Below are 27185 nucleotides of genomic sequence, written 5' to 3'. Positions count from 1 at the left end.
GCTGTATTTGATATAATTTTTTGGATGGCCGCTGCTTGTAGAACTTCCGGTCCCCATGCAATGGCTCCGTACGTTAACATAGGTCTTATTATTACAGTGTAGATCCAGGTGACCACACGGGGTGAAAGACCCCATGCGTGTCCCACTGTCCTCCGACACTGCTCATAAGCAGTGCTCTTTTTGCTCCATTCCTTAGGTGAGATTTCCATGTTAGCTTCCTGTCGAGGGTAGTACCAAGGTATTTCACCTCTTCAGAGAAGTTTAGTTTGCTTTTAAAGATTTCGGAAGGTTTTAAACCCAATAAACTTCTTTTCCTGGTGAAGAGGACCATCTCAGTCTTCATGGGATGGATCGATAGTGACTGTTCTTTACAACATGTTTCTATCAATTTGAGCCCATCCTGTGCTATATCGCACGGTGTGTTCACATATTTGCCGTGTGCAAGATAACTATCTGCATATGCAGAATCCATTATTGTTGAGGTGATTAAACAGGGTATTCATTGCGAGGTAAGTCCTACTTATACAGACGTGAAACAGAACCTGAAGCCGAGGCACCAAAAAATGTACCGGTTTTGACTACCTGGTGGTAATCGGATCCTGAAATCCGATACGGAGGGAGCTGGTTGGCTTATATTGAAGTATGGTGATACGGTGGTGCAAAGGGTAATTGATTAGGGGCGGTCCCTATACATTAAAACCCTCTATTGGGATAAAATTAACCTCTGTTGTGGGAAACTGAACAAGCGAGTTATTGGTTTTTATTTTATAGAAGAAAACATGAACGCAGAGGGAGCAATTTGCGTGCATTCATCTCATTATTGAATTTATTTATTTGTTCAGTAAGATGAGTATTCAGTTCGTTATCAGTTGTGCACCAATGGCGCACTGATGAATAACTGCCGGACGTTTTTTACTGTTTCTAGGTAATTTTTGTCTGCTGAATCCAAAAATGCCACCAGATTTGCTTCATCAGATCATTTTCAGGAAATAAAAAGTAAGATATTTATTGTACAACAATATACTTACAAAAATCATCACACATATCTGCCAAAAAAACTTAACTTTTCATGTTAAGCATCGCAGCACAAATCTGTTATTCAGCGTCACCTAAATAATATGATTTTCTTGGAAATGCTTTAAAAGGACGGTCCCTTTGAATACTCCAGCAGTAATCCGCCATCATGTGAGTGTCCCATCTCCCCTGATACTTCTCTTCCATCGTTTTGATATCTTGGTGGAAGTGTTCCCCTTGTTCCTCACTAAGGTCACCAAGATTTTCTGGCAAACGGTCTAAGTGGCTGTGGAGGTAATTAATTTCAATACTTATATGACAACCGTGTTTGTTAAAATTGTTGAGCATTTCTTCCACTAATTCCCGGTAATTTTCCGATTTATTGTTTCCAAGAAAATTTTCCACAACTTTCACAAAAGAGCACCATGCATTACACTCAATTTCGGTCATCGATTCTGTAAAATGCGAATCTTTTATAAGTTGTCGAATCTGAGGCCCATCAAATATTCCGGCTTTCATTTTTTCCTCACTAAGTGCAGGGAATTTGCTGGACAAGTATTCAATTCAAGGACGATTCTGGTCTAGAGCCTTTACAAATTGTTTCATCAGCCCTAGTTTAATATGTAACGGAGGTAATATCATTTCCTCTCGGTCGACCAATGCTTCGTTATCTACGTTACTTTCTCCTTGAACAAAGCATCTCTAGAACGCCATTTTCTTCTACTCCAGTGTTGGTCCTTAGCCCTGCTATCCCAAAAACACAGGAAACAAGGATATTTTGTATAGCCACCTTGTTGTCCCAGGAGAAAGTTCACCATCTTAAAATCAACACATCAAGTATGACCACTGATGTTGGTCATACTTGATGTTTTTTAGCACCAGCGATATTGTTTTATATTCTTCCTTCAGTTTTTTAGAATGCCCAATTGGTATACTTCGATATTTGTTGCCATTATGTAGAAGGACACACTTTAAACTTCGTTTGGTACTGTCGATAAAAAGACGCCAGTGATCTGGTGTATACTCCGATACACCTTTTTTTTCTAACAGTCCTTTAATATTGTTACAAAAAACCATATCATCTTGCTGATAAAAAAGGCAAAAGATCTTTTTCTCTATTACGGTAATATGTAATTTTGGTGTCTGTTTCTTTTCCTTCAGTCTGGAGGCAAGCAACTCGGAAGAATCCTATGGAAGGTTCAAATCTCTAAAAAGATCGCTTATCTCTTCCTGAGTAAAGCGCTCAAATCTATTAGTCTGTAGTTCGTCAGATAACGTTTCGACATTATCCTCTGGTAACGTAGGTAGGCTGCTGAATCCAGGTTCCGATCCACGTATGCCGATTGTTACGATTAATGTCCTTTATATTCCTAAGATAGAAATAGCAATCATCAAAATGATTTTTTGGTTCCCTCCATACCATACTTTAAACATTATCGTTGTCTGTTTGAAGGTGGTTGACAATGTTTCGTGGTGTATTACATCAGTTCGGACTTCCATTGTCTATATGATATAAATTGATTTGAAATCTCTGGAAAAAATAAAAGATTAACCAAAAATAACAATTTTATTAAAACAAAAAACTGAAATTTCGAAGAAATAACATACAAGAAAATAAAAATTGAAATACTAATAAGAGCTGAAAATTAAAAAATATTATTAACAAAAATGAAAAATAAAAATAAAAATTAAAAGATTCCAAACCAAGTTACGTCACGACGTTTCGATTGTAAGTATCCATAATCGTCTTCGGGTGATAACTGGACTTATTCCTCCGAGATCTGATTATTTATAGGTCATTCGGGTGCTTTCACCTTTCACCTATCTCCTCTTTCCGCTTCATTGGTTTTAGCGGGAGATGACCGTTTGGCGGGAGTTGGTCGTTTTTCGCTTGATAAGAGGTTTCCATATGTTACGTACCTCTACGCTAGCTTGACTAAATGCATTGTTGGACAACATATACGCGGCTTCCTTGAATTTTCTCCTAAACCAGTGTTCCTCTTTGTGGATAATTTCAGCTTGAGCCCACTTGATGTTATGTTGATGAGTCCAAACATGCTCTGCTATTCCGGATTTGCTAGTTTCTCCTCGCTGTGTGTGTTTATTGTGCTCAACAACGCGAACTTTCAATGGCCTCTTAGTTTCACCGATGTATGATTCTCCGCACTCGCAGGGTATCCGGTAAATGCAATTCTTGGAATCGCAGTCCGCGTTTGGTGGCCTATTCTACCATCACTCTGAAGTAACCATTCCGTTGAAGGTCATTTTTGATTATGCCTATTTCTTTTTCGAAACCTTCCTTTGTATTACAGAGCTCGAAAGCACGGTCTAGTAGAGTCTTGATGATTCCTCTCTTAGTCGATTGATGGTGGTTGTGGATTTCTGGTTCAGATACTGTCCTGTGTGAGTGGGTTTTCGATATACAGATGTTTCCCATTTAGTGTCGGTCCTCTTCACCAATACGCCTAAGAAAGGCAATTCGTTGTGGACTTCCTTCTCCATTGTGAAAGTGATGAAAAAACTTACGTTGTTGATGTGCTTCAGGAAAATGTCTAGTCCTGCATTCCCATGGTTCCATATTATGAAGGTGTCGTCTACGTATCTCAACCTGACTCGGGGCTTTTTGTGGGCTTCTTCAATGGCCAGAGTTTCAAACCACTCCATATATATTAGCTATAATCGGTGAAAGTGGCGATCCCATTGGTAGTCCCTCATCTTGCATAAAAAATTCGTCCTTCAGTTGAAAGTAGCAGTTTTGTACACAGCATCCTAGTAATTCCATGCTATCCGAAGATGGGGACCTGAAAGATAGAACAAACTTACCGATACAAGCAATCATGGTCGTGACGTAACTCGGTTTGGAATCTTTTAATTTTCATTTTTCATTTTTGTTAATAATATTTTTCAATTTTCAGCTTTTATTAAAACAACGATAAAAATAAAATAAAAACAACAATAAAAATTAATTGGCGCTCCGGGGCGACTTCATTGATTCCAGTGGCACATTTGCTTTTTCAGCTGCAGGAAAACCCGGAAAAACCTGCAGCACCACATCATCTGAAGATCTTGATCTAACAATGTCCTCTCTCTTATAAAACAAAATGTAGGGTGTCTCCAGAGGCTCCAATAAATTCAATGCATCACCAGAACACTTCGTGACACGACTATCGTCAAACTTAAACCAGTCCGTTTCTTCTTTGACCAAGGCGTAATAATGACCAAATTCAACGCCAGAACCACAGTGAACAATGACTGCATGAATATTATAATAGTGGTCTGGTAGGTTGAAATGTTAATCTATTTAGAACCTTCCAAAGAGTTTCTTGCTTCCGTTAGAGGTTGAGTCTTGTTTGAAAATCATCAGTGTTATTATTAGATTGACTGGAGCCTCAGCTATACTTGTTTCCTTATAACAGTCAGTTAGTTTGGCGCATGTTTGACAATACAGTCGATCATCACCTGTTAAAAATTCCATTTTCAGATGATTTAACAATAAGCTTTGCACGGACTGGTTATTAGTCGTATTAGGAAAAGCTAGATGAAGTTCCAGAAATTCACATAAGTTTTCGGTACTTCTTGAACATTTACCACAAAGTAAACAAGTGAGGATTTTTCCAGCAGAAGATTTACAAACACAAGACGAGATGGGTTGTACGGAATCATTCAGTCCAGAGCGGTCAGGAGTATTGATTTTGCTATTGTTTTGCTCACGAAGAGTATTCAACAAGAACCCCAAGAATTCGGAACAATCCTCTTGTTGTCCTAACGAGTATCTAGTGGACTTCAAATACTCCAGGAAATCGGTTGGAGGGAAAGATGAAACCTTCTTACGAAACTGCAGCTGCATGAACAGTTGTTTGAGTTTGATGAATAAGTAGGAAACATTCCCGTTCTCGTTCATCATTAAAACTTCGTTCTTGAAATTCTTCGTCATGAACAACACTTGTAAAATGCTATTCATGTAGCAAGTGTTTCCTAAATTATCCAATCCAATTTTCTTCTCTAGATTTTCAGGACAACTATCTACTGATTCGTAAGGAAGAACATGTTTCACAGAATCTCCATAAGAACCATTTCCCAAGCTGCGATCGATCCTTCCAAGTGAAGAAGGGTTTCGTAGAGGGATCGATTCGGCTCTTGCTTCAAGAAGCTCTTCCACTGAAAGGGTACCACGAGGACTGCAACTCATTTTTTGGGGGCAAGAATGACCTGAGTCCACTGACCGCACTCAAAAAGAAGAAGGTGGATCAATCACTTGTGAATTAACCTTGATAGGAGACTGATGAATATTCACATATCTCGGCTTGTTTCGAAGAGGTTTCAGTTCCGTACTGAAATTAGGGCAATGCATGATCTCATCAAAATTATGTGAAGGAGAAATAGTTCCAAGCACTGAAGCAGCATTGCCACGTTGAATAGCAATACTAATTCTTTCTATCAAAAAAGAGGTAGAACGGTGATCTTTCGTTGCTTGGCCTATTCTCCTTCCGAGTTCATGAACGAATAACAGAGATTCCGGGCCATAAACACCAAAAGTTTCAACCGCTACTGGATGAAACAGATAGATTGTTTCCAAGATTCTGGTAGTTTTTCCTTTTCAATTTCTCGCCAGACAATGCTGCAGTTCCAGCAGACTTGGAACTTTCGGCTAGATGGGAAGCCGCGACCGTGTCGACGCAAGTAAAGTCCCATACCACAGGTTTATTAATATTTTAATTTTTATTTTCTGGTTGTAGCTTGTATATTGTACCTTGGTTGTACCAAGGTTGTACCTTGAAATTTCAGTTTTTTGTTTTAGTAAAATGGCTATTTTCGGTTAATCTTTCATTTTTTCCAGATATTTCAAATCAATTTATATTATATTAGACAATAGAAGTCCGAACTGATGTAATTGTCGTTGTCCTTTCGTCCACTGTCGCAAGTTTTCAAGACAAGTTTTGCACACCACATGTGTGTTATATATTATAATCATGTAAGGTAAGCTGAAAAGTACCAAACATTCAGTATTTAGAAAACATTAGAATACGGGTTTCGAGAACTGTCGGTTTACTTTCAAATAGGAATGAAGTTGTAATGTCAGATAATTCTTTGTAATAAAGTTTGATCTAAAAGTATTTGGTCTGTATCCGAAAATACATAACATAATTGGCGACGAGGATAAACTGGTCAATAGTCTGAAGCTGAGTCAAGTCGAACTATGAAAATGTCTTTGGTGGGATCAATTGAACCTTTCAAACCTGGAGAGTCGGAAATATCTAGCTATATCGAGAGAATGGAGCAGTTATTTTTGTGTAATAATATGGGAGAAGAGAAGAAAGTACCTCTATTTCTCACTTTGGTTGGTGGAGAGGCTTACAGTGTTATCAAAGATCTAATTCCACCAGAATTACCCAGTTCTAGGACATATGTGCAGCTCAAAAATGTCCTCTTAGCACATTATTGCCCAAAAAAGCTGATTATCGCTGAACGGTACCAGTTCTATATATGTACTCAAGAGTCTTCTGAAGATATGAATGCGTTCATAATCAAATTGAAAAAATTATCTAAACATTGTCAGTTTGGACAATTCTTAGATGATGCGCTTCGGGATAAGTTAGTCTGCGGCCTCAAATCAGAAAACGTCAAGAAAAAATTATTATCTGAGGAAAATTTGACATTCAGTAAAGCCTGTCAGATAGCTCAAAGTATGGAACTCGCTGAAAACAAAGCCAAAATCATGGGAATTGATTTGGTGGATAAAGTTGAAAGTCAAAGTCATTTTAGATCAAGATTCAAACAGTCAAGTTCAAGTCCAGTCAGTGGTGGTTCATCGCAGTCAATGAATATGAAGTGTAAACGATGTTTGCGATTACATATGAATGATTCAAAATGTCCTGCAACGCAATGGAAATGTTTTTCTTGTAATACCATAGGACATACGTCAAAATCCCCCATGTGCAAGAATCGTGTCCATTTTGTACAAGAATTCGAGGGTGATTTTGAAGATCAAAACCAGAAGGCAAAGCAAGAAAACTCAGATAACGCAGAGGAAGAAGTATTTTATTCCATAATCAAAGGCATTGAAGAAGTTCATCAGTCGAGTAATGGTAAAACTAGTCCGGTCATGATTAAACTTTCAGTTGAAGGAAAAATTATTGAATTTGAATTAGATACAGGTTCTGATAGTTCTATTGTTCAAAAAGTTTTTTCCTACAGTTGAATTAGTTAAATACAATGTGAATCTTAAAACATTATTTGGTCAAGTGAATGATTTGGTTTTCAAAGCTACCGTTGATGTCAAATGTATGAAAAATGGGTGCAGTAAGAGTCTAGAATTGAAAGTGATTGATTTTGAGTCTGGTGTTTCGTTGTTGGGAAGATCATGGTTGAATGTTCTGATGCCTAACTGGCGAGAAAAGTTTGAATGTTATGATACAATGATGGTAAATAATAATGTTTCTAGCAATGAAGTGGAAGATTTTATAAAGGTATTGAAGAATGAGTATGAGAATGTGTTCAATCAAAATGAATGTATAAAAGGATTCATAGCGAATGTAAAGGTGAGAGATAACGATATGCCCTGAAAGATAGAGTACGAGAGGAAATTGAAAATTTAGTCAAAGAAGGAATTTTACAACTAGTTGAAATGTCTGAATGGGCCAGTCCGATAGTGGTGGTTCCTAAACCTAATGGCAAAATCAGGATTTGTGGAGATTTTAAATCTACCATCATTCCAGTCATCGAAAACCAGTATTATCCTTTACCCACAGCTGAGGAAATATTTGCTTCATTGTCTGGGGGAAAATTGTTCTCAGTTGTGGATTTGAAAAATGCATATTTCCAAATTGAGGTTAGCGATGAAAGCAAAAGGTTGATAACGATAAATACTCCCTCTGGTTTATTCTCATATACACGACTTGCATTTGGTGTTAAATCTGCACCGCATATATTTCAATCGGTAATAGAACAAATTCTGAAGAATATATCTGGGGTGCATTGTTATTTGGAAGCTTGTCTTATAACCGCAGAAAATCATCAGGAAATGGAGAATAGATTAAAACTTGTGTTCGATAGGTTCAAAAAATATAATGTTCGTATCAATTTAGATAAAAGTAATTTCTTTCTGAAAAAGGTTACATTTTTAGGTCACATGATTTCAGAAAAGGGAATTGAACCTACTGATCAGAAAATTAAAGCAATTTTGGAAGCTCCTAAACCAGAAAATGTTACAATCATATTTAGGGTTGTTGCATTATTATTCAAATTTTATACCAAAGTTATCAGAGAAATTATTACCTCTTTATAAACTACTGCAGAAAGGCATTTCATGGTATTGGAATCGGGAAACTAATACATGTTTCGAGACCAGTAAAAAATTCTTATTGGGCTCGAACATTTTAATGGCTTTCAATCCTATATATCCAATTACATTGACTTGTGATGCGTCCCCATATGGAATAGGCTCTATATTAGCTCATGTACTACCTTATAGGAGTGAAAGACCAGTAATGTATGTTTCTGCTACACTTTCGTCGGTAGAGAAAAATTATAGTCAGTTAGAAAAAGAAGCACTTATATAATCCATGGTGTAAAAAAGTTTCATAATTATTTATATGGCAGAAAATTCACATTAATCAATGATCATAAACCTTTACAGTATTTACTCTCACCTTCCAAACCATTACCCCCTTTGGCTGCTGCCAGAGTACAACGCTGGGCAGTTATACTTTCGGGGTATGATTATGAAATCAAACATAAGGAAGGTAAAAAATTGCCGCATGTAGATGCACTTTCTAGGCTCCCACTCAAATCTGAGAGTAGTGGAGAGACTATAAAATATTTTTCAATAGTAAAAGAGTTGCCAATATCATTCAGAGATATTGCTAAAGAAACTTTGAAAGACAATACACTCAGATCAGTTAAAGATTTCATTTTATATATCAAATAAAAATACAGATTTATTATCTTATTTCAGAATACGAGAATACCTTAATTTAAATCAAGGATGTATCACCTACAATAATAAAGTTTTAATACCAAAACATTTACAACAAAGAGTTTTGTATTTACTCCATGATCAACACCCTGGAGTTGTTGAAATGAAAATGTTAGCTCGACAATATGTTTATTGGAACAACTTGAACAGAGATATTGAAGATTTAGTAAAACAGTGTGAATGTTGTCAATTGAATGCAACAAATGTTCCTGAAGCTCCCCTTACTTCTTGGTCATGGTTTACACGTAAATGGCAAAGATTACATTTGGATTTGGCAAAAAAGAATGACATTAATTTTCTTATTCTCATAGATGCACACAGTAAATGGATAGATGCTTGGATACTCAGATCTACTAATGCATCAAATATAATATCATGTTTAAGGCAATCTTTTGCTGTTTTCGGTCTACCCGATGAAATTCATATAGACAATGGACCTCCATTCAGCTTGGAAGATTTTATTTTATTCTGTACATCTAATGGAGTCAAAGTTTTGAAATCTCCTCCTTTGCATCCATCTTCAAATGGTATAACTGAAAGATGTATTCAGACTTTCAAGAATAATTTTTTGAAACAACTCTATGATGATAAAACTAATTGTCTGACGAATCAAGAAAAACTTGACAATTTTCTTTTCTTCTATAGGAATATTCCACACAGTGTTACTCAGTTATCACCTGCAGAATTGATGCTTAAACAAAAACCTAAAACAAAATTATCTTTACTAAAACCGAATTTGAATGGATACATTAAAGATAAACAGACATATATCATAGAGAAAAGAAATAAAAATATTCATCCCAATAGATTTAAAGAATTCCAAGAGGATGATGTATGTATGTTAAAAATGTACGTGGAGAGAGGGATAATTGGTCTAAGGGGATAGTGAAAGTGAGAGTAAGTCCGGTGACGTATATTGTGCTTGTGGGAGATAAACCAAGATATGTTCATATAGATCATCTTCGTAAGGTTTCAACATTATCTGATGATTTTTCATCTATTGAAAACAACTCTTCATATGATGTTGATTCAGAAGATAAATTACTTTCAGAGGGGAGAAGCAAAACTTCCAATTCAGAGAATGAAAATGAGCTGAATGGAGATAAATCTTGTGAGATTGACATACAATGCCCAGAACAGAATGAGAGAGTTTTGGTGGAAAAGTGTCATGACTATGACAATAATGCAGAAAATAGCTTATCTGAAAACCCAACCACTACATTACGTAGATCACTGAGAACTATAAAAAAACCTGACAGATACATGTTTTAATTTTATTTGAGGGGGAAGATAATGTTATATATTATAATCATGTAAGGTAAGCTGAAAAGTACCAAACCTTCAGTATTTAGAAAACATTAGAATACGGGTTTGGAGAAATGTCGGTTTACTGTCAAATAGGAATGAAGTTGTAATGTCAGATAATTCTTTGTAATAAAGTTTGATCTAAAAGTATTTGGTCTGTATCCGAAAATACATAACAATGTGGAGCCCAGGATTTTTTTGATCTCCTAAATGAACAGCAAAATAGGCTTGATATGGCCTTACTCACACAACAACGCCGCCTGCTTGTAGAAGCCATGGTTTTCAGTTGTCAAAAACAAACTCTTGCAACGAAACTCAAGTTCAGACTAAATTTTACAATGGAATGCAGTCGACTTTATAGGCATTTAGAAAGGCCATTTCAGGGAAAATACTATTTACTTATCGGATAATAGGTAAGAAGCAATTAGCGCTAATTTCATGTTATGGGCATTTCCAATAAGTACACTTTAATTAGAAGTCATTAGTATGCATTTGTCTTAGAATTTGTTTGTTTATAAACATATTGCAATTATAGCGGTGGAATATACAGAAATGTAAGAATATTTAAGTATTTGATGAGTATGTTATATCTCGAAAACTAGAGCTGATACATAGAAAAGGTTTGTATTTTTGGAATCAGCACAGATGAATTAATCAAAATCAGTTGATTTCTTTTCGGCAGCAAGACAAACTTTTTTTTGGTGGGCTGTGTAATTCGTAGGAGTCCTTTGATAAATTAGACACCCTGATCTCCACCTCTGACATGTTTAGACTCTTTACTTTGAGGACTACACACAAAAAGTTGACATAAACATGAATATGGAATGTAATTAGAAATATTCGTAAGCATTACTCTAAATGTGTCTAACAATATGTGAACCAAATCTCAAAGTTTTATTTAATGAAATTAATTTAATAACATTTCATATGGTTTCAAAGGTAAATAACTGATTGCACAAAAATATGATTAGAGAATAATGATCATACATTTACAAGCGGATAATTGATATTTGTGAAACTCGACTATTATAAAATAATTTCAAATTTTGTTCTGAAACTCTGCGTTTATGCTATTTCAGCGAATCTTTAGCTACATGGGCATTTTCACCTAGTGGACAGATATGGGTAGGCTGTAAACTATGAACTTCGATAAAACTACAACTCATTTTCATTCTCTCCTCAGCAAGAGAACTCATAACGGGGACATCTTCAGCGCAACTGTTCCTAACGCCTCTATGAAGATTTTCTAGTGCCTCCTGAAGGTCAGTATCCAGGATTATAACTTGTTTGAAGCTTGATTTCGTGCTAGGTGGTGGACTCTGCAATTTTTTCCTTCTGAAGGAAACAACCAGTGGCCGTCTAGAGTCTGGTATACGCGCCATTTGATCTTCGAGGTATCTACGTGAGCTGCAGCCTTGGCTGTAAGAATCGGTGTTGCTATGACTGTTTACATGGGATGAACGAGCAGATAATGTAGAGTAACACCTACCTCCGGGTAAACGGTGTCCTTTCCTGAAGCACTGTTTGTACGTGGTCTGAAAAAGACAATATTTTTGAGACAAATACACATTCATTGTTTTTGTTGATTCATTTTATTTTTATCATATCACTAGGTACTATTAAAAAATGAAGGAATGAATAAATACATGTTGGATATAATGAATATACCTAATTGAAATGGCGATATACAGTGTCACACATAAAGTCCGCATCAAATGGTTTTTTTTTTTGTTCATCTCTTCAAGCAACTTTTGATATCTCCATTGGGTTGTGCTTTAAAAATGATGCCGAATGACATGCATATGACCGATCAAGTGATTTTTCTTTCCTGTCCAACTTGACATTTTTTCCAAAAAATGTTCAGAAAAGCAGTTATTGCCCGAAATTTCGAAAATCGGTAACGAGAAAAGATGATTGTTTTTTCATTTTTTACCCATATACCAATTTTTAGGTCTCTAGTACAAATTTAGTTTTTTTTACAGTTTTTCGAAAATTTGACATTTGCCGATTTCTCAAATTTAGCCAAACCTCAACAAAGGTAGTGCTTTATGCCTATCTTATCTTTCCAACGCATTTTTATTACCAATTGCAATTCTAAATACAACTTATTTCGCAAAAATTTAAAACACCAGAAAAAATTATGCCAAAAATGATGCAAAGTTGATACAGTTTTTGAAAACAGATAAATATTTCACTTCATTTCTACTTTTTGCGAAATAGCTTGATACATAAGCATAATTAAAAAACAATATCAATGAAAAGTCAATAATTTATTCTTTACTGCACTTTTCAAACAGTTAAACTTTGATTTACTAATTACGAAAAATTACGTTCACCACCACCACCACGTTCAATGCAATCAATTGTCCTTTTTAAAACATCTTTAACTGCATTCTTTATACTACGGGGTTTCGTGCTTACAACACATTCTCGAATAACTGCCTCTAAATGGTTTATATCTCGAAAAGGTCTTTGCTTTAAGGTCTTTGTTTTAAGAAACCCCACAAGAAGAAATCTAGTGGGGTTATATCAGGAGATCTAGGCGGCCAAAAGTGTTCCATATTGCGACTGATTACTTTGCCCCTAAATATTTCCAAAAGACGCTCTTTAACCACCCTTGTAGTATGAATAGGTGCACCATCACACTGATACCACACAACATTTCTTACTTGAAGGGGCATATTATCCAAAACTTCAGATAGTTCGGTATTCACAAAGTGTAGGTAGTCCGCAGAATTTAAATTATGTCTAAAAAAGTATGGTCCTATAATTTGATCGTTTAATATGCCACACCATACATTCGTCTTAAACGAATATTGATCTCGACATTCGATTACGAAATGTGGGTTTTCTTTTGCCCACCACCTGCAGTTTTGCGAGCTCACAACGCCATTTGAAGAGAAGGTCGCTTCATCTGTCCATAAAATTTGATATAGAAAATGATAATTTTCTTCTTTTTCCCCTTGAAACCAAAAAGAAAAATACAAGCGCATATCGAAGTCCCTTTCTTTTAATGTATTGATAAATTTCGGTTATAAGGCGTAAATTTATTTTTGTGTAAAATACGTCGTACACTTTCTCGGATGTTCTACAACATCCAAACATATTTCAAATTCCACTTCTTCAGTATGTCTAGAAGGCTGATGTGCTTTTCTAAAATTACTCTCAACCGAGTCAGTAGATTTAAACTTAGCTATTATCCTACTAACTGTTGACTGATGAATATTTCTTGCAGGATGTCTGGCATTGAAAATATCAGCTACTTGTCGGTGACCGGTATTCTCGCCGCATATTAAAACGATTTCAATTTTCTCTTGAAGATTCAGCATTTTCAACAACACACTAGACAACGAATAAACTATTTTAAATCTAAAACTGATAAACACTATTTTGAGTTATTCAACAAATGTCATATGACAATAAAATATGTTGCTTATTGAGTTCAGTTCAATTGTTTCCACAGTACCCTTAGTTTAATTTCGTTGTAATTTTTCGTAATTAGTAAATCAAAGTTTAACTGTTTGAAAAGTGCAGTAAAGAATAAATTATTGACTTTTCATTGATATTGTTTTTTAATTATGCTTATGTATCAAGCTATTTCGCAAAAAGTAGAAATAAAGTGAAATATTTATCTGTTTTTAAAAACTGTATCAACTTTGCATCATTTTTGGCATAATTTTTTCTGGCGTTTTAAATTTTTGCGAAATAAGTTGTATTTAGAATTGCAATTGGTAATTAAAATGCGTTGGAAAGATAAGTTAGGCATAAAGCACTAACTTTTTTGAGGTTTGGCTGAATTTGAGAAATCGGCAAATGTCAAATTTTCGAAAAACTGTAAAAAAACTAAATTTGTACTAGAGAGCTGAAAATTGGTATATGGGTAAAAAATGAAAAAACAATCATCTTGTCTTTTTACCGATTTTCGAAATTTCGAGCAATAACTGCTTTTCTGAACATTTTTTGGAAAAAATGTCAAATTTGACAGGGAAGAAAAATCACTTGATCGGTCATATGCATGTCATTTGGCATCATTTTTAAAGCACAACCTAATGGAGATATCAAAAGTTGCTTGAAGAGATGAACAAAAAAAAAACCCATTTGATGCGGACTTTATGTGTGACATTGTATACCTTCGCAACTATGCTAACTGTGAAAGTCTAACAAAGATCAAATATTCTGAAAGGTCCCTTGTTGGACTTTCCAATCTTTTTGCTACTATGATTTTTATGGAGATATATGAACAACTTATAAGTGAAATAAAATAAGTCTGAAGACTGTATCGATGAGAGATACAAGCATATAAGAAAATAAATATGCAGTAACATTAGTTAAAAATTAGGTATAGTCGAAGTAACTCGTAGGTGTTGTGCATACTTAAAGTGTCGGTCCCCTCAAAGGCCAAAGAAACCAATACAAAGAAATAAATCCGTTGCCAAGTAGTCCACGTGGACTGAAGAATTTATTAACCGAGTTTTATGACTGGCCGAAGAGTCATAAAATTGTAATTGAATTGGATAAAGAAACTAGGATTCAAATTTAAAATAATAACAGAACGTCAAGCAGTTGTTGAAAGCAGAAGAATAGTGGAATTCAGTGACAAATACTTAGAACAAATAACTACATATAGACAAGAACAACAGCAAATTTTCTATTTGGACGAAACTTGGTATGACACTCACGACACAGTTACGAGAGGGTGGACTGATGGTTCGAGAATGTATACGCCTAACATACCTGCAAACAAAGGATTGCGACTGATTATTGTGCATTGCGGAGAAAGTAAAGGATGGGTTCCGAATTTTTTGAAATTATGCGGAAAAAAACTTGAGGACTGCAATGTTGACTATCATAAGAACATGGAAGCTAATATTTTTGAGGAATGATTTGAAAACACATTGATCCCATATTTGGATGCGAATAGTGTAATAGTTCTTGACAACGCTTCCTATCATTCGCGACAGCTCATCAAAGTACGAGGAGGTAAGATGAAATACAAAGTTTTATAATGGATAACAATTTGTATTTTGAAAATAACTATAACAAAAAAACCAACTACTTGAAGTTTCACAGACAAAACATTTAAAAAAGTGTATGCCCTTGAGAGTTTTCCCATCGAGTTGATTTGGGGAAAATTGAAACAAAGCATCAGGCGTAAACATAATTTTTCATAATTTGATAAGAAGGTGATACAGCTAGTTAAAGAAGAAGTATCTAATATTACCGAAGAAGACTGGCAGATAAGGATTAAAAAAGTAATTTTAGTTGAAAAAAACTATATGGAGATTGGACACTTCCATATTAATGGTGAAAATGAATTCATTATTGATTTAAATGACGACAGTGATAGTGAAACAGAGAATATGGAAGAGGAATTATCAGAAGCTTACATATATATATATATACATACATACATATATATATATATATATATATATATATATATATATATATATATATATATATATATATATATATATACAAATATGAAAGTTATTGAGTGTCTTGATATATAAACAGAAGTTAATATCGGACATAGCACTCATGAAAGTGGCAAACCATAGACACGTGTTTCGGGCTTTTGGCCCATCATCAGTATGGTGCAGCCAAGTGTAAGGATGGGCAACACTTGGTTACCAAAAGATAGAAATACAAATGCACGGTTGGCTCCTGTTGGTGTTGGTATATATATATATATATATATATATATATATATATATATATATATATATATATATATATATATATATATATATATATATATATATTATATTATATTACATTATATTATATTATATTATATTATATATTAAGTCTTATTCAGAAGTATTTTCAATCACTCTGTTATTTGAATCCCTACTTTCCCACTCTATATAAACGAAATATTTATTATATATATTATTTTGATAAAGTGGTACTGGAAGTTTCTGTTGAATTTTATTACAAAATAATGTTTGCATACAGAGAGCCACTTTGCGATTATTGTAATTTGTTTTCTAGATGGACTGACATAATTTCGTAACAATGTTTAAAATTGATGCCGCTTACTCTAGAAAATCAATTTCAAAGTTATAAAAAATTGCTTCTCAAGAAGGATGATTGTGTTACATAAAAAAAGTATAACTTGAATAATAATATAACAATCATTTCATAGAAGCAGATATCACCCGAAGACGATTGTTGATATTAATAATCGAAACTTCGTGGCTTGGAATCTGTTAATTTTGAATTTTCATTTCTTGTTGATAATTTTTGATTTTCATCTCGCGTGAATAGTTCAATTTTTTGATTTTTTTGATTGTTGCTTGTTGTTTTTTTCATTGTAATTTCACTTTTTTTGCTTGATATAGTTACTATTTTTCACAAATTACTATTACTACAAATGCTCCTTATCTGAATATCTACCAGCACAATATTATTCCAATTGAGTTGTTCATCGTTCTTCTCTCTATTGATCTCTTCATCATTTACTACTGTTACGTTTTTACACACTATATTCCACTATACATGTCTTATATATTTCAGTTTATTTTGTTTTTGTTCAATGACTGATATATTTGTATAATCTTTATGTATATTAGAACATATTTAAACAGATCAGGACATCTGTTTCTAATGAATCTATTTGTATTTCTGAAATCATAATTTTGAAGTTCAGCTTTTTGACCATGATTGAAATTGAACGGAATGCATTATGATGTACTATGAATGAATTATATGATCAATATTCGTATAGAGCAGGGGTTCCCAACCTTTTTGCACCTGCGTACCACTTGACTTTGAAAAAATATTAGCATACCACCAGAACTAAATATTTTAATAAACGTATAATATTTACTCTTTTAAAAGCGTTCAAAGGCGTTTTTAATTAATATCCTGACAAAACTTCATATTTAATGGTTAGACATTTGTTTATTTATAACATGCTTATAATAAAGGAGGAATAAAAATACTAAAATGGTATTAGTTTACAGTTTTATTTATTATCTAAACGTCTATAAACATACAAATAAAAAATTATTAAAAAGTCAGCAAAAAATTAATCATCATCCAAAATATACTTTTATAGTCTTTAGTGCGAAACTTGTTGTTTGCCTGTGATTAAAATATCATCATCAAGAGTAGTGGAACTTATCTTCACTTTTAAGTTCTCTTCAACACTTATTCTGCTTCTATATTAATTTTTTATGTACAAGAGTTTAGAAAATCCACTCTCACACAAGTAATTCGTAACAAATAGCATCAAAAATAGCAGAGCTTACCGGAAGAGCAAAGGGTACTCGGTTTTACATCCGATCCAGAAATTACTTAAAGATTTCTCTTCAAAATAATCTTTCATGGAACTATCTTCTGGAAGGTCGATAAAACTTTCTTTTAGTTTCAATTAATTTGGTGAGGTTCTCGAAAAAGGATTTCTGATCCAGTCCACTTTTGTATAATCTTCAGAGAAATACTTCTTAATTTTTTTTTGAAGGCCTTCCAAGTGAATAGATAGATAGAGTGGAAAATGCAGATAAATTCTCCTCCTGTATTCGTGAACAAAACAGGACCAACTTTCTCTTGAAGAAGTTTACTTTGTCACTGGCTATGAAGGCTGTTGTGTTTGGTTCCTGAAGTCCCAAATTCAGTGTGTTGAGTTTGTCAAAAATATCGACTAGGTTAGCCAATCTTGACAACCATTCTTCATCAGCAAACAATTTTTTCATGCCATGATTTTTTTCACTTAAAAACATGAAAACTTCTGATCTTACTGATCTTACTGAACAGATTGTTCAAAATTTTCCCGCCAGATAACCACCTTACTTCTGTATGCAGGAGTAAAGTTTTGAACTTGCCACCCATTTCTTCAATGAGAATAATCTTGTGTTTAGAGCCTTAACCTTCATGAAGTTAATAACTTTCACAGCAGCTGATAAAACGTAGTTGAGATTTTCCGGCATACCTTTAACAGAATATGCTTCTCTATGGATGACACAATGCGTACTTTTACATTCAGGAACAACTTCCTTCATTTTTGCTGCTAGCCCTGTCAATTTTCCTGACATAGCTTTTGCGCCATCTGTATATAAGCCAATACACTTGGACCAGGGAATGCCTACTTTGAGCACATATTCACCAATTACCTTAAAAATGAGTTCCGCTGTGATATTTGATTCAAGTGGTATGCAGAAAAAACACTCATCTATCATCTCTTCATTATGATCAAATCGCACGAAAACAAGTAACTGCGCCATTTTTGTAACATCAGTGCTATAGTCAAACTTGAAGTGCAAAATAAGTACATTCTTGGAGTTTTAAAGCCAGTTGTTCTTCAATATTATTAGACATATCGTCAATTCGTCTTTTGACTGTGTTATTTGACAGTGTTATTTTTTTAATTTCTTTGACTGCCTTTTCTCCTAACACGGCTCGAACTATATCCTCAGCGGCCGGCAGTAAAAGCGTCTCATCTATTGTGTGAGGCTTTCCATCTTTTGCAATTCTTAAACCAGTAGGGTATGACGCATTTATCAAGTTAGTATCAGTATTGACAAACTTCTACAAACATTGGGTTCCATTCTTTAAAAAATTAGATTTTCTTTTAAAAAATTCAATGGGCCTATCAATCAAATCAGGGTGCATAGTATTTTGCTGTCGCATCAGTGAAGAAGGCTTCATGGATTGGTTTGAACGTTTTTCAAGACATACAACACATTGAGGAATAGGAATGTCACTGGTTTCAGTCCCTGGCTTCACTATAAAACCGTATTTCACGATTGACCGGTAATTTAGGTTTTTTAGCACAATCCTTTGAAGTAGAAGAGGACGTCAGAAATCGTTTCATAGTTCAGTTTTCTTATACGAAATCAGAATTAATAATTATAAAACCCACAACGAACCTGTAATGCCAAGTAAAAGTAAAAGTCAATCCTAAAGACTCACAGGTAAAAAATGAAATACCCTCTGTTTACCAATTGTGCTATCTGGGAATTCCTAGGTGAAATTCCGCGTACCACTGGTTGGAACTCCTGGTATAGAGAGTAACGGTCGTGTTTCAATTATGTTATGGAATATCTTTCTGTCTGTTTCATACGCCCAATTTTTCAATTTTCCTATTGAATATTATCTATATGCCACTGATTCAATGAAAATAATTACCCAACCATTCACGTTGACCAACCGGTAATCATCTCACTGTATCTGTTTAAAATCTGTTTTTTCGTTAACCAGCTGTCGCACCCCTACCTACGACAACCCTCAGAAGTCGAAACTTGTGCGAGGACTAATGAGGTCTACGTGTGATTCCTAACACGTATTCTCAGAGTGCTCCAACGAAAAGTATGCACCTTGCTTTTCTCCTTTTTTTGTAATTTAACGCAAAAATGCTCGGACAGGTCAGTTTTGTTTTTGAGGGGGACACATTTTAGATGTATTTTTCTACCTGTGCCTTCAACCCCCTAGCGAGGGTGAGTAACAACCCTAAAATTTTGAATGGAAAGTGGGATCGAGTGATATATCATTCGAAAGGGCACAAAATGATCTTCCCAATGATACCTAATTTGTTGTATTTCACTCAAACATGTAGGTATTATGAAGAAAAACAACTACAATCCAGTACTTTAAAATGTGTCATTGACTTAGTAGAATCCTACTTCAGCAAGTGCTGAAAATGTGACCCATTTGCTTCCATACAATAATACAGATTTTGTTCAAATCTATTCCTAACATTCTGTAGCATATCAGGTGTTATACTTCTGCACTCTGCTGTAATTCGTTGGCGAAGATCTTCTATGGACTCGGGCTGCGTAGCAAAACTTTTATTTTTCAAGTGTCCCCAAAAGATAAATCAGGTGACCTGGCAGGCCATTCGATGGGGCCTCTCCTTCTAATCCACCGTCCAGGAAACCGGTCATCTAAAAACTCTCTTACCGGAGCAACATAGTGAGGAGGTGCTCCATCTTGCTGGAAATAAAGCCGATCATCATTATGATTTTGGTCATTTTCAATTATTTCTGTTTTGAGAGGATCAATTGTATCTTCAAGCATGTTCAGGTAGACCTCACCAGTTAAATTCCCAGGAATAAAAAGTGGCCCAACGATATGACTCCCTAATATGCCACACCAGACATTGAGGGTACTGGGTATGGACCTCTCGGAATAAGTGTGGGTTACTGTCATCCCAGTAACGGCAATTATGCCTATTCACAGCTCCATTAAAAAAAATGTACTCTCATCGGAAAAGCACGTGTTGCGGATCATCAATTAGTAGCTGACTCAGTTGTTCACAAAATTGCAGCCTTCTATCAGGATCATCTTCATTGAGTTCCTGTACTAATTTAATTTTGTACGAATGAAATTTATAGGCTTTTAATATCCGTATTATGGACGAATGGGATACACCTGAGGCTGCAGCAAGCTGACGGGTACTTTGAGTATGATACAATTCAACATGTCCCAAAACAGCGACTTCCACTGCTTCATTTCTGATCGGTTTCTGTGGCTGGTGTTTCACATTACAGACAGATCCGGTATCGACAAACTTTTGGACTAACTTGGCAACGCACGAATCATTCACATTTTTCCGGGATGACTGTTATTAAAGAGGCGAGCAGTAAGTCTAACACAACTTTCATGTTGATAATAAAGTTTAACAATTTCAACTCGTTCAGAAATGGAATAAACCGTTTTTACAGTAAAGTTGAAATAATTTCAAAAGCAACCGAACTGAATCAATGAACGTTTGCCTAAATTCTTTTTGTACACTTATTTGCTGTTGTTATTTGAACCAAAAAACGCACGAGAGAAATTGAAGAATGTAGTAGCGATAAAAATTCCGTTTTTTCCGCATTTTCATCAACACCAAAAATATCGAGTAAATGTTCTTGCTTTTTTTATAACTATTCAAGTAAATACAACAAATTAGGTATCATTGGAAAGAGAATTTTGTGCCCTTTCAAATGATATATCATTCGACCCCACTTTCCATTTAAAATTTTAGGGTTGTTACTCACCCTCGCTAGGGGGTTGAAGGCACAGGTAGAAAAATACATCTTAAATGTGTTCCCCTCAAAAGCAAAATTGACCTGTCCGAGCATTTTTGCGTTAAGTTACAAAAAAAGGAGAGAAGCAAGGTGCATACTTTTCGTTGGACCACTCGATATGTATTGTAGTGCTCTAAATTCCCGGTTCAAGATAAGTTCACAAATAAATAACAAAAACAAAAAAAATATCTTCCCCTATGTCAGTATATTATTATTATTCTGGACAAATGCCACTAGCACAGTGAAGACGGGGTGGTCCATAAAAGGTGTTCAAGGGCGCCACATGATTTGATTGCCCAGAATAAAAGATGGTTATAAGTCCCGACAAATCATGAAAGGTAGAATCTTATATATATATATATATATATATATATATATATATATATATATATATATATATATTTATAAAAAAAAGCTGATGACACTGCAGAATATATTGTATTCTTATAGTACAAAAAAATATTCACCTAGTGAACAACGGATATAAAAATAATAACAATAAGGCCTATTTAATCACCAGGTCCTAAACAAAATAATCATTAAAAATATATTTTGGATATGTAGCGGAAATTGTCGATTGAATAACCATGGAATCAAACCCCACTCTAACCCAAAGCTTAAGCTTAAACTCAGGCGCAGGAAAAATGAAATAATGATAAATACGTAATTTCCGCTTTCCATAAAATAATTAGTGGTATAGTTGATAAATGGATCTTAATAAGTATATCACTAGATCACAAAAAAAATTCTTAACCCTCTTATCTAGGTACTTGCGTGTTGGGGCATAAGACGCTGACTCCGTTTTCGGTAGGTATGGCTCAAGGTTATATCAAATCGGGTAGATCAAATCCCAAGCCAACCAAAAAAAAAAACCCTTAAAAAGAAAAAAAGATGATCAGGAACTGACTCCCTTTTTGAATTTTCAGAGAACTAGTCAAAATACTGAGTCTCGTTTTAATGTAACCCTCTTAACGTAAACAAATTATAATTAAAATTATAATTAATTGAGAGTTCCTTATTCCTTGTGTAAAACCCAAAAATTGCCCTATATAAATCACTCTGTATGATTTACTTAATAAACCCCTAAAGTGCCCTATTCCAAACTGAGAAATTAAAAAAAAATATTATCCTTGTTCTTCTTACATACTTTCTTAAAATCCCTTCTGTGTTAACAAAACAAGAACAAATTATTCAATTATAAAATCAGTGATTGTTTGAAAAAAATCGAACGCAAGTAAGAACAAAAAATATTAACATATTTTCCTTATATTGAATTCCCACCCTGTAAGTGAATTCAAATATGAAATCCCCAAAATGTTTCCCAATAATAATTAAATCAAAAACAACAAGAAATATCTGTATCACCCCATATGCAACTTGATCAAATATCGAAAAATATTTTGTAAATATTATTTAGCGAATTATACAAGTCATTATTGAGTAAAATTTATAATAAAAATCAATAAATTAAATTGTACACTTATCTGATCTTGTAATGAATCTCAAAAAAAATCGAATACCCACAACTTTATATTATAAATAATCAAATGTTCACTATATAAATCATGTAGAGCTAACTCAAGAAGTTTGAACAAAAATGTGTATTTGATTCGTACTGTAGAAATTTCAAGGTCAACTAAATTCTGAAAACATTTACTTGGTATAATTCAATTAGCAAAAATAAAAAAAAACTTTATTTTTTTCTATAAATAGAAAATTGAAATAAAATAAAAGAACTTGATAATTTTTATTTCATATGTGGAACTGGGAAAAATAATGTAGTGAAATACTGTACTATTTTTACCTTCTCAGAAGGGTTTTTTTTGTTTCTTCCAAAGAGGAAAAAAAAGTAGACCAGCGAAGTTCCTGGGCGTTGGTTTATTATTTTTTTTTTGTCCCAAATAACACCTCCAACTCACAATGGATCGTTTAAAAAGAAGGAGAAAATTCTCAACTTCCCTTCTAGTGATGTGAACACTTTGAGAAATCCGTCCCAATAGGTGTAACTGGAATTTTCCCACCTTTGTAGTTTTTTTTTTATAGTAGCAGCAATTGAAATTGAACTGGATGAAAAAAGAGAAAGCGAATGAAGGTTACGAATAGAAAAAAAAACGTTTTGGTGTGGCTTACCGGCTCCGGTCAAATAAATCCCTTAAACGGTTCGTGATAGTCCTCAACAATAACTACATCAATTACCAAAATCAAAGAGGCAATTCAATCACTATTTTGATATCAGAAGTAGAATCCCCAACGTGGGTAACAATAAAAATTGTTGCACTCCCTCAACCGTTAGACCTGAAACACACTCCAAAAATAGATGATTTTCGCCTCCCTCTCACAGTTCCATCGAATTACAACACTCTCCTGAGAAAACTTCGTGAAATGAATATCATTCATTCACGATTCCTGCAGTACTATTTTCCTGCGAGTGCGATCACCCACACATCTAGGTGTCACATATGATTAAAAGCAGGAAACCTAGAACGTACCTAATGAGGGTACGGTCAATTGCTATCAACGATTTGGAAGGACAGTTACTCGTTTCCAGATGGCCCTACCGAATTGGAAAATATAAAGGCACGAAAATGAGTTAAGAAAATAAACTTTACAGGGAATAACAAACAAGTATTATTAGCATTCAAATTCAATAAAAAAAATGTTACAGTATATGTATACTTTTCCATTTTCATCATGTAACTTGCAATAATGAAACAACTGAACATTGAACTTTTTTCAGTTTGTGTTGTTAACATCTATAATTTTTTAAGTGAATCTCCCACATATCTGAAACACATGATTATTATTTAAAAAAATTGTAATCTATCTGTTTGTATGCATTTTATTGCAATATGAATTCATTACCATGCAAATTTTCTGTGACGGAGAAAAAACTTATAGGCCGAAAGAACCCTAACTAGGACTTTTGGGAGACTCTACATCGGCATCGTCCCAATAACATGCATTAGCTAGTGAGCTAGTGAGTCATTTTCAAATATTAAATTTCATTTGGTGAATATTGAAAGAAATCCACCCTCTTCCTCCGAAAATAATAAATATAGGCCTGGAAAGAAATTTGCTACCCGGATCTATTTGTTCTAAAAGTAAATATCTTCTTGGTGTAGCACCCCTCTTTATGTTAAATTCTGAGAATTTGAAATAGTTAACACCCTTTTACTCGAACAATTTACCGTTGGACCTGGTTGAAAATTACATAATTATATTTCCCTTTTCCTAAATACACTCAGTGTGATGAAATTCAAGGCAGAAAGAAAGCGAGGAGGATTTTATTCCACACTCTCTAATTAGATGGCCTAAACGTGTTCAGAAGGAACAAAGGAAATTATTCAGCCGAGTCCAATGGAAATTTTTGCGCCAACTTTGAAGAATGTTATACTGCGAGTTAATTCAATATATTAGCTTTTTCAGTATTGATGACAAATGGATGTTATAGGTTTGGAGTTCCATTACAAAAAAACTTAACAGATTTGAAATATGAGAGAACTGTTGTTTGAAGGTGACTGATAACGTTTCATGGTGTTATTGTAATTGTTATTTTCAACTATTCATTTTGATGAAATTCATCATGGGAGAACTATGTAAATGAATGAAACAGGTATTGAAAATTTTGAAATAAAGAATTATTATGAAATATAAAATGAAACAATACGAATTTGTTGAGCAATGGGGAATGTTCCTCAATTTGGGTTATTACAGCAAATGCAAGTTTGAACAAAATAAAGTTGAGTTTAATTCATGAGTTTTTCGAATTCACTTCTAAAAGTATTCAAATTGATGTTTCAAATGTTGAGTTTCAATTTTTAAAGGGATTTGTTCCTAATTCACATATTGGCAACAGCGCCTATATCAAGTTGAAATAATTTATACGTACCTAGATATTCTACTTTAAAAAAGGAAAATTATCTTTGTAAATCAACAATTAAGGCAAAATATAAGTTATAATTCAATACCACTTCCACAAGCTACATAAACAACAGTTGTTTTGTTATTTATTTATATAGAGGAAGATAGGTTAGGTGCACAAAATGTCATATGTCACAGAATGTCTCGGAACTCGAAACATAAGTAAACAGAACAGCACGCCTCTGAAATATGTCATCTTTGTTTGTCTCATACAGGTAACAGATTCATTGTCCTTTATTAGCTATAACCGATGTTGCCAAATGGTGAGATAGAAACGAATCCGTTTGTTTGAAGGTGATTGACAATGTTTCGTGAAGATCAGACATCATCAAAAATGATCTTCAGCGAAATGGATACTCCAAAGCGATGGTAGAAAAGACTTTGGCTATAAGACAGCAGGAGCCTCGCAAGGAAGAGAAGCCGTCACAACCAGTGCTTACACTTCCCTACATCAGAGGATTATCGGAGAGGAAAAGAAGAATTGGTTCCAAGTACAACATTAGAACCTGTTTCAGATCCGGTAACACTATCCGTAGCAGCCTCACGAAAGCAGTCCCCAAACGCGGACTGCGATTCCAAGAATTGCATTTACCGGATACCCTGTGAGTGCGGAAAATCCTATATTGGTGAAACTAAGAGGCCATTGAATGTTTGCATTGCCGAGCACAAGAAGCACACACAGCGAGGAGACCATGTTTGGACCCATCAACACAACATCGAGTGGTCCCAAGCTGAGATCTTGCACAGAGAGGAACATTGGTTTAGGAGAAAATTCAAGGAAGCCGCATACATATTGTCCAACAACGTATTCAGTCAGGCCAGCGTAGATATACGAAACATATGAACACCCATCATCAAACGAAAAATGACCAACTCCCGCCAAAACGGTCATCTCTCACGGAATCAGTGAAACGGAAAATGGAAAGTAGAGAAAGTGAAAGTATTTCAACGACCTATAAAATAGTCATCTCTCGTAGGAATCAGTCCAGTCATCACCCGAAGACGATTGTAGATACCAACAATCGAAACGTCGTGAACTAACGTGACTTGGAATCTCTACACTTTTTTATTTTTTTATTATTTTCTTTTTTCATTCCTTTAATTTTTACTTATTCAATTATTATATTTTTACTTGTAGGTTATTTCACTATCATTTCATTTCAGGTTTATTGTTGCTTAATATAATTGTTATTTTCAACTATTCTTTTTAATTATTCTTTTTTACTTGTTTCAGGGATTTCAAATCATTTTATATAGTAGACAATGGAAGTCCGAACTAGTGAAATTCAGAAACGAATCCCTTTAAATGTTGAATGCATTATTTCATTCCTCTTTTTTAAGTATTTAAATAATTTTTTAAAGAAAAAGGTTGAAATGACAAGTTTAAAATGCGTTGTTTCAGAGCTCTTTTATGAAAACTACTTGATTTTCGTCAGGAGGAACATTCCCCATTAAATTGTGACCTCAAAGGTTGATAGAATAATGAATGTGTTGAATGAGAAATAAAATATCAATAATATAAACAATAGATATAACAAGAGGAATGATGGTGGTTCTGATACTTCAAGACTATCATCAAGTCACTTGAATTTTTGGTTGTTTGTATATTTTTTCAAATTTTACTTCTAGTTTCAGCAAATATTTACACTTTCTATTTACACTTTCTTTGATAATGGAATAAGGAATATCTTCAGCCCTATTGAAACAACTATAGTCTATTTCAAAAGAGTGTAGAGTAATAAATCATGAAGTGTCATAAAATTTGCCTGAATTTCGTTGTCGTCCATGGGCGTAGGCAAATCTTAGGATTATTAAACTTAATAATTAAAGTAAATTAAAAATTACAGACATAGATAATAATAAAAGGCCATTTTTGGGAAGTAATTTGGTCTAAAACTAAGTACCTACATGTATTTAGGTAAGTAAAATTTCTTAAAAAAAGATTAAGATTA

The 27185-nt window shown here is 34.2% G+C and overlaps 1 protein-coding gene across 2 annotated transcripts in view; it reads right to left on the bottom strand.

Moving 5' to 3' along the window:
• Positions 1 to 10155: 10155 nt before the first annotated feature.
• The window catches only part of LOC111504932 (pyrokinin-1 receptor), a 443518-nt gene continuing 426488 nt past the window's right edge, over positions 10156 to 27185 (bottom strand). Inside the window, exons 5-6 of one of the 2 annotated variants that reach the window (XM_074185352.1) lie at positions 11784 to 11829; positions 11426 to 11713 (exon numbers count right to left, since the gene is read on the bottom strand). In XM_074185352.1, coding sequence (XP_074041453.1) covers positions 11571 to 11713; positions 11784 to 11829 — 189 coding nt within the window. In that variant the 3' untranslated portion in view covers positions 11426 to 11570. Of the gene's footprint in view, positions 11830 to 27185 lie in introns of both variants that reach the window. The other variant, XM_074185351.1, reaches the window with a different exon arrangement.

This window comes from Leptinotarsa decemlineata, unplaced genomic scaffold (assembly GCF_025532065.1).
Source record: "Leptinotarsa decemlineata unplaced genomic scaffold, Ldec_3_MD MMD2_tig00026374_RagTag_RagTag, whole genome shotgun sequence".
NCBI lineage: Eukaryota > Metazoa > Arthropoda > Insecta > Coleoptera > Chrysomelidae > Leptinotarsa > Leptinotarsa decemlineata.
This window is presented reverse-complemented; position numbering and strand designations above follow the sequence as displayed.